At 37.1% G+C, this 17,035-nt stretch overlaps 2 protein-coding genes across 3 annotated transcripts in view; both read left to right on the top strand.

Moving 5' to 3' along the window:
• The first annotated feature begins 1,825 nt into the window (after positions 1 to 1,825).
• LOC149566979 (uncharacterized) lies at positions 1,826 to 3,309 on the top strand. Its single transcript, XM_089816591.1, has 3 exons — positions 1,826 to 1,945; positions 2,044 to 2,275; positions 2,966 to 3,309. The coding sequence occupies exons 1-3, from the start codon at positions 1,826 to 1,828 to the stop codon at positions 3,307 to 3,309; spliced, it is 696 nt and encodes a 231-aa protein (XP_089672717.1).
• Positions 3,310 to 4,589: 1,280 nt separating this feature from the next.
• The window catches only part of LOC149566978 (uncharacterized), a 39,023-nt gene continuing 26,577 nt past the window's right edge, over positions 4,590 to 17,035 (top strand). Inside the window, exons 1-4 of one of the 2 annotated variants that reach the window (XM_089820181.1) lie at positions 4,590 to 5,082; positions 14,231 to 14,347; positions 14,449 to 14,529; positions 14,717 to 14,824. In XM_089820181.1, coding sequence (XP_089676307.1) covers positions 5,011 to 5,082; positions 14,231 to 14,347; positions 14,449 to 14,529; positions 14,717 to 14,824 — 378 coding nt within the window. In that variant the 5' untranslated portion in view covers positions 4,590 to 5,010. The remainder of the gene's footprint in view (positions 5,083 to 14,230; positions 14,348 to 14,448; positions 14,530 to 14,716; positions 14,825 to 17,035) is intronic. The other variant, XM_089820182.1, reaches the window with a different exon arrangement.

Genomic DNA, 17,035 nt, shown 5'->3' with positions numbered 1-17,035 from the left:
ATACGTTCATGTAAGTATATCAATGGGGTGACATCATTTAATTAAGTTATAATATAATGGTGTCATTTCATTTTTTATATTTATATGTACGTATATAAATATATATTATAGTAATATGATGAAAGATCAATTAAAATTCCTTGAGGTATGTTTTATATTTTAAATTAGATTATTTTATGTTTTCTTAGATTATTTTCTTAATAGCTCATGCAGGTCCCACTAATGTATCCGGTGTTCAAGTTGTCGTGTCCTTTCCAAAGAAGTTTAAGGTCATACCTACTGATCCTGATGACTGAACTAAGTGAGCATCCCATTCCGATGATCACCTTCTTTGATACTACAACCTCCTAAGAAACCTTATAAGGGGTCTACTTCGTTCTAGAAGAACAAGAACCAACATAAGGCTACCCCTCTCAAGTTGGACTTTGAGGCACGGAATGAACTTAGGAGGAAGAAGTTATGTTTCACTTGCAGGGAGCTACAGACACCGGATCATTGATGCCTTGGCAAAGGCAAAATAAATTATGTCGAGGTACTCTCAGAGGAGGAGGATGAGCAGCAGGAGGGCAGCGATGTTGATGGCAGTGATGAGGAAGAAAGTGAGGAACAACCACCTAGAGAGAGAAAGAAGGAATTTACTTAGGGACAATCTCCTAACATAGCTTCCCTTTTCAGCAATCCCTCGGGACACCCCTTTCATTTGAAGGGAGTAGTTAGAGGACAACGTATTGTGTGTCTTTTAGATACAGGTGCATCACATAACTTCATAAGCACGCGTTGGGTTACAAAGAGAAAGTTATAGATTGATGGTATACTCGAGTTCAAGGTTAGAGTGGCAGGACCTGAGAGATTGAGGTGCACAGGGAAAGTGTCAGGACTTCTGATTCACATTGATGACTTTATTCATGAGGTAGATTTTTATGTGGTTGATTTGGATGGATTAGATGCCATGTTGGGAAGATAGTGGTTGTAGATTATTGACATGTATAGAGTTGATCATGATAAGATGCAGTTGGAATTCTTACGGGATGGCCGACAGGTGATCCTCAAGGCTATGCCAGAGGGTGAACCCAGGTTGATTTCAGCCCACAATATGGAGCCTATTATGAGGCATGATGACATGGAGTGAGAAGCACACCGTTTCATTTCCTCTAAGGCTACCTTAGACTCAAGGTAGTAGATTCATATTGACATTCAGTCGGTGCTTGATAAGCACAAGAGGGTTTTTGAGGACATACCTTTGGGCATTCCCCCAGATAGAGGGTTTGAGCATATCATTGAGTTAGAGGAGGGCGCCAAACCCGTCATCTCTACACCTTATCGTCATCCTAGGCACTATAAAGAGGAAATAGAAAGGACGATTAAGGAACTCTTAGACATGGGACACATCAAACCCAACTCAGTCCCTTCGCTTCTTCAATTGTATTGGTGAAGAAGGATAGCACTCTTCGCATGTGTATTGGTTACCACGCTCTCAGCAAGAGGACCATCAAGGATAGGTACCCTATTCCTTGCATTGATGAGTTACTGAATGAACTACATGGGGCAGTTTATTTCTTGAAGATAGAAATCAGATTTGGATATCATTATATACGGGTTCAAGTAGGATGTGCATAAGACAACTTTTCGATGTCACTATGGACACTACGAGTTCTTGGTTATGTCATTTGGACTCGCTAATGTGCCAGCTATATTTCAGTCATGTATGAACCATATTTTTAGAAAACAGCTACAAAAGAGCGTGTTAGTATTTTTTGACGATATCTTGGTTTTCAGCAGAACTTGGGAGGAGCACCTGCAACACCTAGATGAGGTACTTTGTATTATGGAGGAGCACTCATTGTTTGCGAAGGAGTCAAAGTGTGAGTTTGGATTGACCGAGATTCTTTATCTTGGTCACGTGATTGGTGTAGATGGGGTGATGGTACACCGGGAAAAGATTCAGGCAATCCTAGATTGGCTACCATCGAGGAACGTATTAGATTTGAGGGGCTTCCTTGGTCTTTGCTCTTATTAAAGGAGGTTTGCTAGAACTTCTCACAGAGAGTAGCTCGCCTCACCGATCTCACACGGAAGAGGGCATTCAGGTGGATAGATGATGCAGAGGTGACCTTTGATAAGCTCAAGAAGGTGATGAGCACATGCCTGGTTTTGGCACTGCCCGACTTCTCTCATCCTTTTGTACTAGAGTGTGATGCTTTAGGGAGTGGAAGTGGTGCAGTTTTGATTCAGGATAGGCATTCGATAGCATATAAGAGCAAGAAGCTCAAGGATGGTGAGAGATTTTACTCTACCTATGACAAGGAAATGTTGGCCATTATGCACTCTTTAGCCAAGTTTAGATAGTAGTTGGTGGGTGGCAGATTCACAGTTAAGACGGATCACAACAGTTTGCGCTACTTCTTAGAATAGAAGGATCTAAATGAAAGACAACAACAGTGGGTCAGCAAGATTCAGGCCTATGATTTTGACATCGAGTATGTCAAGGGTAAGAACAATGTAGTTGTTGATGCGCTTTCCAGGAGACCTTCAGTAGTAGAATGTTGTGCTATTTCCAAGATATCGATAGATTGGAAGCCTTAGTTGCGGGTTGAGTAGTCTAAGAATACTCAAGTGTGTCAGATTATGGTTGGACAATTTCAGGACAACAGGGACAAGGTAATCGATGATGTGATTTTTTTGTAAGGATAGGATCTACCTCGTACCAGATTCTAAACTCAAAGGAAATATTATGGAAACTGTTCATGCTGCACCATCAGCAGGACACCCAGGTTTCTTCAAAACCTATAAACAGGTGAGGAAAGGTTTTCATGGAAGGGCCTCAAGGACGATGTCCTCTAGCATATCAGAGAATGCTAGAGTTGTCAGCAGAACAAGTTAGAGTACGAGTTTTTAGCTAGTTTATTACAAACTCTTCCTATTCCAATGCAAAAATGGGAGAGTATCTCCATGGACTTTATTACAGGGTTGCCGAGGGTGCAGGGTAGAGATTCCATTTTTGTGGTGGTGAACAGATTGACTTATTTTGGTCACTTCTTTGCTATAGCAGCAAATTGGTCAGTCTCTCAAGTAGCTGAGGTATTTTTTCGAGAGCTTTTTCATCTACATGGTCTTCCGCGAACCATCGTGAGCAAGAGGGATAGCAAGTTACTCAACACCTTTCGCCAAGAGCTATTCAGATTGGCAGGTACAAAGTTGACACCCAACACGAGTTACCACCCTAGACGGACGGGCAGATTGGATAGTAAACAAATGGGTGGAGGGTTATCTCTAGAAATATGTAGCAGGGCAGCAGAGAGCTTAGGTTAAGTGGTTATATCTAGGGGAGTATTGCTACAACTCCTACCACATGCCCATCCAGATGATTCCATTTCGAGCTCTTTATGGGAGTGAGCCTTTGTCGTTCGTAGATCTGGCTTTACAGGACAAAAGGGCACCACTAGTTGGGGATTCGATACAAGATCAACAGGACATTCTCAAATCTCTTCGGGAGAACATTCTACAGGCTCAGAATCAGTAGAAGATGTATGCTGATTGTTGGCGGACAGAGCGAAATTTTGAGTTGGGTGACATGGTTTATATTCGTCTCCAACCTTACAGACAGAGCTCCTTGAAGAAGAGTGGGTCTAAAAAACTTCAGCCTAGAATTTTTGGTCCTTATCACATTAATTGGAGGGTTGGGGAGGTCGCTTATGAGACGGACTTGCCAGATGACAACAAAATTCATAACGTTTTCCACATTTCTTTCCTCAAGAAAGCGATAGGTTAGCATGTAGTATCCTCCATTGGATTGCCCCCACTTGATGAGGAAGGGAAGCTAGTATTAGTTCTAGCAAAGGTAATAGAGGTCAGAGAAAGGAAGCTGCGTAACAGGTCCATCAGGGAGTATCTAATTTGCTGGAAGGATTTGCCATATGAAGATGCCACTTGAGAAGGCGAATCAATCCTGAAGTATCCGACACCAAGATTGCTTGAGGGCAAGCAATCCCAAGAAGGGAGGACTATAATGTCCCCTTCTTCGCACTAGACATAATGGTGCCTTGTTGGTCTATCTTTCCATCTGGATAGGCTAACAACATTTATTTTGAGGATGCCAGCCAGTCACGGGAATCTATTTGGTTTCATTGGGGGAGATATTTAAGTGGGAACTCCTAAGGTTAAGTCACTTTATTTTATTAAGTTGATTTATAAAGTAGTTTATCATTTAAAGTGACTTTATGACAAAAATGACTTAAGTGACTCAAAGACAAAACAGGCTTTTACCGCACATTGCCTAGTTGTTCGCATCTCCCCTCACATCGAGTTATAAAAGCAATCATTTGCATTGGGATTTACACCATTAGATTAATACCGATAAAATACAAACAGGTCGCTTAAATGTGATTGGTTATCTCTTAAGGACAAAATGACTTAATGAGATTTGTGGAGACTAGATGTAGCCCCAGTATCTCTTCGAAATAATTTCAAGATCAAGTACGAGATCTCGGTCTATTTTGTTCAGTAAGTTTATCCCAAAGGCAAAATCAAAAGGTAACAACATCATTTGGTAACCCTTATTTCTATTGGAAATGTGTATGGTTTTGGTCTACACCAGTGGTTATGGGAAGAATGCGTAATAGGTATAAGAAGGAAAGTAATACAAGAGCAAGGTCTAAACTAGGTGTTTGGATCACTAACAACAAAGGAGTAGTGGTAGTGTTACAATGAACAACATACGAGATTGAGCAGTGGATTGCAGAAGGCAACAAATTTAATGTCTTGAATGGACTTGTTACCAGGAGGACACGACTGCACTCTCATCAGTCATGCGATAGTAATAGGTTGCTCGACTGGCAGTGTTTGCAGACTAGTTGCCAAGGTATTTGTGTTGGAGTGACTTCATTGGACAACACCAACCAGTGCACATTCACCGCAATCAGCATTATATCCCGAGCTGTGTATGCTGTGAGGAGTTTGGGGGTCTGCGTGTTGGACATCAGTTGCAACTCTTAGAAAATTGGGTGGTAGGCAATGAAGAACCCATTGACGAGATTCAACAAAGTCTATGGCCGCATGAACTGTCATGCATGCACGGAATGCCAGGTTTTGATTTCCTTCTTCATTGCATATTACTTATTGCTTAGATAGGTAGTGTTGTGTGGTAATTTTGGATGAAGGAATGCCTTCATATGGTTATCAAAATCGGTATTAAGTAAAGAAACTTGAGGCAGTATTCTAAGGCTTAACTGAATGTATCTTGAAAATCATTGTAGACTCAAGCTTACATTCTGAATGTTCCTATTATTCTATTGCTGATCCAACTATGGTGTGAGGGAATTTTTATGCTCATCAAGGGTCGTAGACACACATATCCCTGTTATTACTGTATTTAATTGAGCTCATGCCAGTATTATCTGATTTGGAATATTATAAATTTCGATTTAGGGAAACTGGTTGTACCAGGGTTTTTTTATGGATTTAGACCAATCCCACTCACCAAAATTTATGATCTAGTCCTTTGTTTAGTGATAAACCATGCTAGAAATTGGCTTGTTTAAGATCACATCAGAAGCGATTCTGAGGTTTTCATGCTGGACCCACCTTCTGTTCTCCATGATACCATAGATTTTGAGAAATTACAAGAAGAATATGAAGCTCAAAAGGTTTATCTTAGAAGTGGGCCCTTGAAGGAACATTTTGGAAAGGTTGGAAATCTAATTTTGGTTTCACCAGCCACTCTTGAACCATTATTGAAGAAATATTTCAATACGCGTGCCCAAGCCATATATATGTCCCTGTGTAAAGTGTTGGGTGAGGATGAGCAAGATTATATGCCTGTCCCATTAATGTACATGATGGTTCAGATTCTCCACTATGGGGTGGATGTGATTTTTGATTTTGCTTCCTATCTTGTTGAGGAGATCCACAATGGTTTGATCGGAATTGAATCAATTGATAAAGGAAAGGTTGGCAAACCTTTTTGATGGTACTCAATGCTCATGCATGTGCCTTTTTAAGGGAGTTTCTTATTTTGAAAAAGAAATGAAGTTGGTAAGGGAACATAATGGAGAGAAATTGCTTGTTCATTTATGGAGTACAAATATGTCATGGGATAGGAAGGATGCTAGTTTTGTAAGATTTGATAGGTATCTTTCCTCCAAGATGAGAGCCTTGTTATCCCCTGATAATCCTAGAATTCCTAAGGCATTGTTGAAACTACTTAGGCCAAAAGAGTTCGCTATAGGTCTGAAGGTGAGCCATAATTGGGAGACATTATCCCTTATCAGTTTCCACTATTTTTCAGAGTGTATGGTTTTCCTGGAACTCCCCATGTGAACAATCTCAAGACTGCACAAATGGAGGTGATGCAGAGGTATGAACAAAATGTAAGAGATAACATTTTGCACTTTGCATTTAATATGGATACCAGATTGCTCTACCATGGGATATCAAAACTTGCAGCTATCGAGAGATCTCTTGGTCAAAATGAGAATATGCTGAGACAGAATCTGAACAAATAGGTCAACAGAGAAGAAGAGTTGGGTGATAGATGTGAAATTGTTATAGATAAGCCCTAGGTTGAGGATCTAAGTGAAAAGACTTATGATCTGTTAGCAACCTTGGTAGAATTTGATATAAATAAGGAGTTATTATAGAGAAGGGTAAGATTTTATCTTTCCAAATCTGAAAATAAAAGTTTTGACCTTATCCCTTTGGCCTTCAAAAGGGAACATAATCTAAAGACTTATAGAGAGTGGGAGGAAGAATTGTGTGCTTTGCTTAATATTAGAATGAATGACATAATAAACAATGATGACAATGCTTTATTTACAAGGACTATAGAGGAGATTGTAGAAGAAAAGATATTCTACAATTCTTTCAACTTCGAAATAGGACAATTGAAGGTGAAATGGAAAGATATCACAAACAAAGAAAAGATATTGCTAAAGCTTGTGTTCTAGGAATGGTTGATTGTGCTCACATCTTATCAATATCTTATGAAAACAAAAAAAATAGATTCCATGCGTTGCAGGTGTGAAGGCAATGTCAGGGAATCTCTACTACCTACATTAAGAGTGAAGATCACCCAACAATATTTGAGGTGGGCAGAAATATATTGGCCCTTCTACGTAATAACCACGATTCTTCTGAAGTCAGGGCTATAATAAATTGAATCTTCATTGAAAGGACAACCTGATACTCCACTGATTGGTGACCAGCCTGCCCCTAGCTATCCAATCCTAACTACTATGGACCTGCACAGGCTGGTTGAATGGCTACTATTAGTAAAACGTAATCTGTACTTCTTATTTTATTTAATGTATGTCAACTCCCTGCCCCTTGTAGACTGGATAGATAGATTTATAATAGAGGATAGGGTAGGGGTGTGGGAGTACGAATCCGCTATCAGTTTGGAGTTACTGGATCCAGTTACCACAGTGCCGGGAGAAAATGAAGGAACGTATTCTCCATAAAATGTCCCTGGATTGATATCAATGATAGCCTATGGGCATGATATTTTATTATTAAGTACGCATTTACAGTTGCAATTTTAATATTATTCTGGCAAATTGATCATGAAGATTTTGAGGATTTGTTAAGGCGTTATTTTATAACCAATTGGATTTATCTCTTTTGAAATATATAAATGTTGTCAAGTAAGAATTGAAGTGGTTAAAGTACAATTATTTATGTAGCTGTGACATGGATAAGGAAGGTTCCATCATATAGGTTTCATATGCAGATTAATTTTTGACAGAATCTGAGTTTTCTTCTGTCAAGAAGAAATTGCTAGAATGCTCGAGCCCATATTTTAGTAGACACTATTTTTTATCAACCTTCATATATATGATAGCGGGTTGCTAACAAATCATCCCTCTAATTCTCAAGAAAAAGGTAAATGTAAATCTCAACTCATCGAAATATCATTTTAAAATGTAAACAGTGCCAACACACAAGTGTTATTAACTTCAGAATGCCACACATGGTTTACCAATTTCTAACGACGTTGAATCTTTGGCAGAATATATATTGTATGTAGTTCATAACTATGTAGTAGAAGTTGGGAATGTATAGCAAAATGTAATGTCCCTGTTTTGGTTGACATCGTTTTGCGTGCCGGATCAGTCTATCACGGACTCTCATAGACTGGTGGTTGTGATGAGAGAGTCATTCTGGCGTTTATTTGGTGATTAGATGGCTCATTATGCTCTTGGAGATATTATTTTATTTATATTTTATCATCACTTCTTATACGGGGCCTACATGTTATAATTCTAAGTTGAGTTGCTCTTTTATTTTACAAAGTTATTTATTATTAAAAAGTGCATTATAAGGGGATTTTATAATGGATGTTTCTAGAAGTTCTTAGTAACTTTTTAGGAAAGTAGATAAATAGAGGGCTTGGGCTCCCATTTGGATATACGGGATTTGATAATTCAACTACATCTTCTATGAGCATTTGTGGAGCTTGATGGTCTGCAAATATTCAGCATAATCTTTGAGAACGATACCTCTCAAGAGATTGCATAACTGAGGAAGTGAAAGATCTTTTGAAGGGTTGCACTTTGGAAGTGGTATTCATCCATTTCAAGTTGAGCTTAATTTGAATACTCAGATTACCTGAGGGTTTGAGTTTTTTTGGAAAACAATCCAAAAAAGCAGATCCAAAAAAAGCAGTCCAAAAAAGTAGATCCGAAAAAGCAGTTCGAAAAAGAAGATCCGAAAAAGTAGTCTGAAAAAGCAGATTCGAAAAAACAGTTCGAAAAAGCAAAGCGAAAAAGCAGATCCAAAAAAGCAAGTGAAAAAGCAGATCGGAAAAAGCAAAGCAGAAAGGCAGCATTGGAGGAAATTATTACAGCCGTCTAGAGCCAGGTTCCTTTGTTAGCATTGCATTTTAGGTGTTATAAGTTTCAGCTGTAGGTGTGCATTATACCAACATTATCATTTTTTTGTAATCCATGTAAATGCCAAAAGTCTTGGCCATATTTCATGAGCATTGTATTAGAAATTTCATTGCAATTAAGGAGATAATAGTTGCTGGTGTCATTTGAGCAATTCAATATCATTATTTATCAACTAGTTAGTTTGCATACCAACTGTTTGTAAAAATGCCAGTTGGCTGTAGGTGTTCATTTCTCATGTTTAAATCATATATATGCATCGTATATCGCCAAAATCAGTTGCACATTCATGTTAGGTCATTGTTTAGACAATTCAGAGTCTGCTTGCAAGCATTCTTATTGATGCTAAGTGGAGGAAAAAGCCATAAAAGAAAACTGAAATTTTATCAGTCATATGACCCTTGTATTCAAAGTTTTTCTTGAACCTTTATCAGCATTTTGGGATCAGGTTTGAGCAGGGTCATTACACAAAATAGGCAAGAGCAATAAGTAAAATAAGGCTAACCACAGAATATTAATACGGTATAAAAGGAATGCAAATAACAGAGGAATACTTTTAACAGTTGGCAGATCAATAATAAACCAAATCTTTGAAATAGAAATGGACGTAAGAACCGAATTAACTAATGATAACGCGTCACCAAGATTATAGATTAATGCAAATAGCAGATATAACTAAATAAGATAACCATGTATAAAATGAGAAAATTATAACTCCCATCAATTCTTAACCAAGATATGTTGAGCTGGTGAAGCAAGGAGTCTATCCAACTCATGTGTAAGCCTGAAACTGAAACCAGGTTTAAGCTGATTGGAGAATGAGAAACAATGTTAAATCTGAAAATCAGGTCATCACACCAATCCTATGAACAAAACTCACCACTAGGAATTGTGACTGGGTCCCATATCCTCCAGTCAAGATCATCCTCATCACGGAAATAAGAAACATCTTTTGTATTCAACTCAAAAAGTGGATTATCAATTGTCCAATCAACATCTACTGCAAACAAAGAATTGTCTACTAGCTTAATATGATCCAAAATTTTGTTATGTTATCTCTTGGGGCAGCTATGCAAGTCACAAGTCTGCTGAATGCTATCAAGTTCCTCAATCACTTGGAAAAACTCATAACTTCCTTTATCCTCCTGTTCCCTATATTTTTTGGTGACAACAATCTGATTTTATGCTTCATGAAGAGCAACCTATGTATTATCCAATGCCTTTTGAGAAACATTAGGCTCCTTGTTGAGTCTATTAACCTGAGAAACATTAGGCTCCTTGTTGAGCCTATTAACCTCATCTTCTTTTTCCCTCAATTGCTTAGCATATGTTCCAACAACCTTGATGATGAAATATCTGTCTGAAAGTAGACATAAGTAATCTGATTTCAAAGTCTCCAAGGCTACTAAAACCCTTTGTAAATCAGCAGCTTAGGATCACTTTCCATTCCCTTTTGCCTCTTTTCCATTTGTTGATTCGGTCACAACTTCTAACTTTGCAATATTTGTTCAAACCTTCCTGTAAACTCTGCAAATGATTTTTCATGTCAAACACAAGTGTATTACAGACTTTGCCAGAAGAAGATATTTATTACCAAAAACTATAAGATGTCGATTAATATTACTTAAAGTCGCTTGGCACCAGAAAATGAATGGTCTAGTAATATAACTTTAATATACGCTCTTGAAATTTTTTTCTTCTAGACTTTAGAATAGACAGTCCCTTCCTTAATTATTCAACATCTATCAATAGTAGCGCTCAAATATTTTACCAAAAACAAACTTTAGAGAAGACCCTATATATATATCAGGTCTGACATTTTTAATTTGATAGCTCCTTTATCCAGCGCTTTCACATTAACATAATTGCTCAAATGTCCCTCTCGATAGATTTAGTAAATCTAGAAAAAAGAAGAAGAAAAAACACAACTTCGCAACCGGCAATATCTCTCTGAATATTTCACTGCGGCTATAGCCTTACATTAAAATCATTTATTCTATAGAATATGTCTTTGCCTAAATAAAATATATCTTTTCTTCAAAACAGATAAATTTTTTTCGGAGCTTTAGATACTTCAATTTGTGTTCTTCAAGCAACTTCATAGGTTGGCAGGATTCACTGGCTGTGAATCCACTATAATATCCTACCTAGATAATCTCTCCAATTTCCTCAAATAAATTTCAGAATCGTAAACAAGAATGTATATAATAATAACCAGAAAATAATCAGTAAAGAATCAACAACATTAACCAGTAAATACTCTAGAATTCATTATAACATTATAAACCAGCAATGCAATAACAATCCATTCGTATAAATAGTGATAATAGTCAGATTGGATAATTAGGAAAGAACCTAAAATGTAATTGTGAACTTTGTCATGAATTTTTGCAAAGATGAATCGAGGCTCTGTCCAATCCACCCAAGAACCTGAGGGTTTGCGTCCTCGGATCCTGAATAGAAGTCGAAGCTTCCTTGATTTCTCCAAGAGAAAATCTCAAACCAAATCAATATCTAAGCATGCTTGAAAATGAAATCCTCATCCTTCTTTTATGCTGATCTAGGAAGGGTCTCAACAACAGTAGAATGTTATGAAGAATTCATGACCACAAGACACGTATAGTCTTTTGTAGGGCAATTAGATGATGAGCATTAAGGGAGGGTATTAGAATATTGTAGTGTTTCCGTAATAGTAATCTTAGTTAGGCTTTAGTTTATTTGGTAGTTTCTAATTTGCACCTTTAGTTCATGATTGTTTCATTATAAAAACACAACGTGACATGGGGACTTACACCCTCCTCCCAAACCTCGAAGTACCCATCCCCGCACCGGGTACTTGAGTACTCAAGTACACCCCCACCTCCACCATTCCACAACCATGTCATTGCTAGGATGGGTACTTGAATTTTGATTTTTGAATGTTATTACTGGGTATGTAATATGCGACTATGTTGAATGTTCAATGGTTCTATTTCATATAGCAATTTTGCTATTTTAAAGTATTTTAATTTGGTATGTTCTACTGAAACATCATTTCATAACTAGCATTTCGAGTTCATATGTATACAATACAACACCCCTCCCTGCCCCGTCCTACCCATGCCGCTGTCCCCCCACTGTCCCAAAGATGAGGCCCATTTTCCCTGCATCCCGAAAGCTCGTTTCAACGTCTTGACGTACCCCAGTACTGCTCTGTAAAAAAATGACTTTGTTAATCTATATAAGGAGCTTTCATCTCCTCTTTTTAATACAATATCAATTTGCCATGACAAACATTTGGGTAGTTAATTGCACTTCGCTAGTTCAGTTTGTCAATAGCTTGATATTCTAAAACTAGTTGGGTTTTAATCACAATGTAGTTCATGCTCTCTAGTTCTCTCAATGGTAAACTAGGTAGTGGAACACCTATTTACATGTCATTCAACATATTTATGGTCGGCACCTGGGATAATCAAGCTTTCTGAGGAGATCTTTCTTTTAAAATTTTTTTGTGACTTCCAACAATTGGGACCTTATGAGATGCTAGATTCTCTTCCAGTTCCAAATATGTCCCATTGGCAAGGAAGTGCCATACTTACAATGTGTGTGAAATTTGGCGAATATCTACATAAAATTTGATGACATTCTTTAGCAGACTGAAGCCAAATTTAAGGTACCCCATGCCTGACATAGCGTACTTGACTCTTTCCAATTTTTTGACTCAGTGGATTCTCTAGGAGAAACATAAACTAATGTAATGGACACCCTAAAAATACCCAAAAACTGAACCAACTGCTGATAGGAATTTAGTCAAATAATTTGCATCCAACTCTTAATTTCACCGTTAAATGTTTAAACCCCTTTATGGCTCGGGAAATAAATTGTTTGTCTGTTTTTATGTCTTTACATAGATTTGAAACCACATAACATGAACAATAAGAAATTTATAATAATATGTAAATTGAAGATTGAACTACTGCTGAAATAATATTAATTTTCAAACTAATAAAATCAAATACATAGTAGACTTTTCAACTCACTAATTACTCGAGCATTATAACATAATATTCCAGTAATAACTTCCCATCTTGTTGCTACACTAATATGAATAGTGCCGCGTTGCAGTGCTGCTACAGTAAGATTTGCCTTCAATCAGTCCAAGACCCTCTTAAAATCATCCCTTTACAATGGCATAAGCATCAGACAAGAAGTGAGAATGATATGAGTAAACACCCAATCTGCCTGCAACTAGAAATGCGCTCAATCTGCCTGTTAATGAAGTTGATAGCAATGAATTATAAAGGCCAAACCCCAAGGGAATGACATCTAGAATGTCACAAGAGAGGATAAACGTCCTCTAATGCCAAGAACAGATTTGCAACTCACACATCAATTTTCTTCTCATATTCCACCTGCCGAATGCAGCCACTAATGCTCCCTTTTATTCTTTCTTCAAGGATCAGTTCAACTCACATGAGCAATGTGGGATAAAAGATATGCAATATAAAACATATTAAAATAATCAATTATGTCTCCCTTAGGTGCCCCCTTTGATTTGCACACATTCCCATAAAATTTAATATTAAAGTAACACTTTAATATTTTACAACTAAATTAAATGTTACTTTAATAATACTTCAGGCATAAAAAATATATTAGCTATTAGACTACAAACAACACGAGTGATTGCTCGTCGGAAAGCTCTCGCTAAGGAGTATCAATTTCAATCACCAAAACAAGCCTCCCTTGTGTCTTGCTGATTTACGAAAAATAGTGAGTATGCCTAAAATTGAGTAAATCAACTCCGTTTTGGCCCAAATTGGAGATGACTAGGCCAAAACACTCTAAGATCTGTTTAAACCCTTCATTAGCCCTCGAGACCATGTAGAGCTAAGCTAACACACACACACACACACTTGGTCAACTGCTAAAGTGGGGACATTACAAGTAAACTCTTTTTTCTGATGCATTGTTTTTGGGTGATACCTGTTCATTAGCGAACCCAATATGAGGATTAATAAGTACTATATAATTAGCTGCCGAAACGGACAATTCAGATTGAGTAGCAAGATGTGTATTGAGCTTCTTGTGTGAGCATCTTGTATTGGAATTAACATCTCAGAGTAGGGTTTGCATTTTATCTTCAGTCTGAATCCAAGTTTCCCTTTTTTGCATGTAGGAAACAAATATGTGGTGACATGTAGCATGTGTTTTCTCAATAGCATATTCTTTGTTATAGTATGCACTGTAAATGCAATACAATGCCATTGCTAAGAGACTAACATAGCACCTGCCGATATGATTTATAAGATTTATTATTAGTAGAATTTGATTTGAACTGGTTGAGTTTTGCGTTGCTTCTTTTGAAGGTTGAGAATGAACTGCCAGAGAAGATTGAGCATTTGGTAAGGTGTGAGGCATCTGCATATCAGAAGCTTCTCATGAAAAGAGTTGAAGATAATCTTGGATCTCTTTGTCATGCCAAGGTATGCAAAAAATTTGTTGACAAGTTCTGCCTCTGTTATCAACTAAATATATTGGTGATGAAAAGATCTCTAATAATATTTATTTTAAATTGCATGTTCAGGGTAGATCAGTGCATAATACAGTAATGGAGCTTCGCAATATCTGCAACCATCCATATCTCAGCCAGTTGCATTCAGATGAGGTTTGTCTCAGACAACGCTATTATACTTTTATTAATCATTAGCATGAGATTGAGTATAATATTCTGTTAAATTGTCTGTATTCTTTGATCTATTCTGAACTTTTGTGCTTCTGAAATATGGAAGTGTGTTATTTAATGAAGTTTTATTTCTGATATGCAAGAAAATACTGTTTTTTATGATTTTCAGATTCAGAATATGTTGCCTCCACATTTCCTGCCGCCAGTAATCAGACTTTGTGCAAAGCTTGAGATGCTTGATCGTATACTACCTAAGCTTAAAGCAACTAACCATCGGGTGAGTAACACTTTCCTACAATGAAGTGAGAAAATGAGTTCAAATTATTTTTGTTTTGATCACCAGTCACAAGTATCCTTGTATGGTTTCTTTATATACAGTAAAGAAACCCTATTGATTGTGATAAATCTTTTATTAGCATTGGTGTCTAACTTGACCTCTAGAATCTTAACACAATAGTATTACCAAACACATAAGACATAGATAAATCTAATGTCTTCACTAGGGATATTGAGAGACTTATAAAGATGAGATCTAACAGTATTTAGATTGGGGTTCATGCAAATGAGATGTAATTTAACTTCATATGTGCTGCAGGAATGTAATGTGCTAAAACTTTCTTTTGTGATTCCATTCAAGAATATACTATTTTGACACACTTCTTCCTAATATTCCCTACCTAAACCTAGGTAAAGTGAGTGATAAAGCAATAACACTTTTTACAGTTTGCAGTTGTCTGGATTCTGACTAATCTGTAAGGGTTATGATCTAAGTTGCCGATTCAACTATGATGGGTGTGCTTTTATAAATTTTTAAACCTGGGCTCAGTATGCCTTAGGTTGGCTGAGCAAAATATATATGTAATATTAAAACTAGGTGTGAGTCTGCCTAGGGCAGCCTCTGCAAAACCCAGGTTAGTCCATACCCTAAATTCCGAAACTGGAATCTACCTAGGGCAGCCTCTGCAAAACCCAGATAGTACACATATACCACTTAGGGCACAAATAGTTACACCACTATCAGAATGTCAATTACCATTTAGGGCATCAAGTACCACTGCATCATAATGACAAATTCCATCTAGGGCATCAAATACCACTTATCATCTTTTTTCTTTCCTATTGCTAATCATGACAATAACATATAGTTAAAATAAACGTTCATTTTCATTATTCACATGAAAGGACAGTTATAACATCCATCAAGTAGGCCTATCTCAAGCATATAGATATAATTATTGTCCAATTGGAAGATCAACTGATCTAACAACTAGTTACCATTTACATTGACGAGAAAAGTTGATTTCATTGAAAGAAATAACTAATGCAACGATATAAATCTATCTAAACATATCTTCATTTTGTAATTTTAGATATCATAAAAGTAAAATACCTATTACCAAATGATGTTTGAATCATAGTAACGAGAATCTCAATGATTCACGTGATTAAGCAATTCGGCGATTCAACTCAAGCCAAACAATTTTTTGTGAATCAGTGAATTGAATCAGCGATAAAGGGTTTATGAAATAAGTTATTCACTAAATTTCAAGGGTTTTTTTAATTTGGCGATTCTTGGCCAATTCGATTCCGATTCATGGCTGATTCATGATTCAATTCGGCCTTGCTGATTCCGATACTCGTTACTTTGGTTTGAATGCATAACTTATCTCTGTCTTGTTTACATCTTGGCATCTGATGGAGAGGGGAGGCACTGTCAGGGGCTTAACCTCCCAACCATGGACCTTAAATATACCCACACAATCTCATCTGAGAAAGACCCTCCCTACCTAGAAATAGACATGGAACAACTTGTCCAACCACTGAGCATCCTTGTACTAGAGAATTAATTCCACTACTCGTAGGCATCAAGATCTAAACATTGGATTACCATGAGCTAACTTGGACTTATGCAGTGTCTTTTATAATTGATCATATATTTAAGACACTGAATAATAGTTTTCTTTTCTTTTCTCTTGCAGGATTCCTCCCCTCTTCACCCATTTATACTTGGTTCTACCAGCTCTGAGTGCATTCTAGGAGACTGCTGATAATCATGAGATTCTTTCAAATCAGAAATGTTTGTGAAACCATTTGAAATCAGTCACATCTGGTACATATCAAATAGCAAAGAAAAACAAAAGATATTTCAAGGCAGATTTTACACAACATAAAGCATTATAGGATTCCATCAGCTGGGCATTCCTTTTCCCAAAATTTATAGCAGTTGATGCTTATGAAAAATAATTGATCAAAAATAAGGAGCGGGCAAGCCTCGCAAATGTTAATTGTGCTCAATGCTAACTTGCATTTGAAAAATGAAGCTTTCTTGAATCGAAAATGCATCACTCATAATGCGAATATTATGAGGAAAATACATGACCTAGATATAGAGGAAAATAAGACTAGGTTCTGGTGCAGAAACAAACACTATGCAAGATATGGCTCCACACAAGCGGCTCAGTATTGTATTATTGTCTTAGTGATATGC

This window comes from Cupressus sempervirens, chromosome 3, assembly GCF_028749045.1.
Source record: "Cupressus sempervirens isolate cs-2001-9-10 chromosome 3, ASM2874904v1, whole genome shotgun sequence".
NCBI classification, from domain to species: domain Eukaryota; kingdom Viridiplantae; phylum Streptophyta; class Pinopsida; order Cupressales; family Cupressaceae; genus Cupressus; species Cupressus sempervirens.
The sequence above is the reverse complement of the archived record's forward strand: the minus strand, read 5'-3'. Positions and strand labels throughout refer to the sequence as shown.

Excerpts from the sequence above, each read along its gene's own strand:
- LOC149566979 (XM_089816591.1), top strand. The coding sequence starts at position 1,826 with ATGGAGGAGCACTCATTGTTTGCGAAGGAGTCAAAGTGTGAGTTTGGA. Across the intron at positions 1,946-2,043 it reads TACACCGGGAAAAGATTCAG|AGAGTAGCTCGCCTCACCGA; the intron begins GCAATCCTAGAT and ends AACTTCTCACAG. Across the intron at positions 2,276-2,965 it reads GAGCAAGAAGCTCAAGGATG|GGTTGCCGAGGGTGCAGGGT; the intron begins GTGAGAGATTTT and ends ACTTTATTACAG.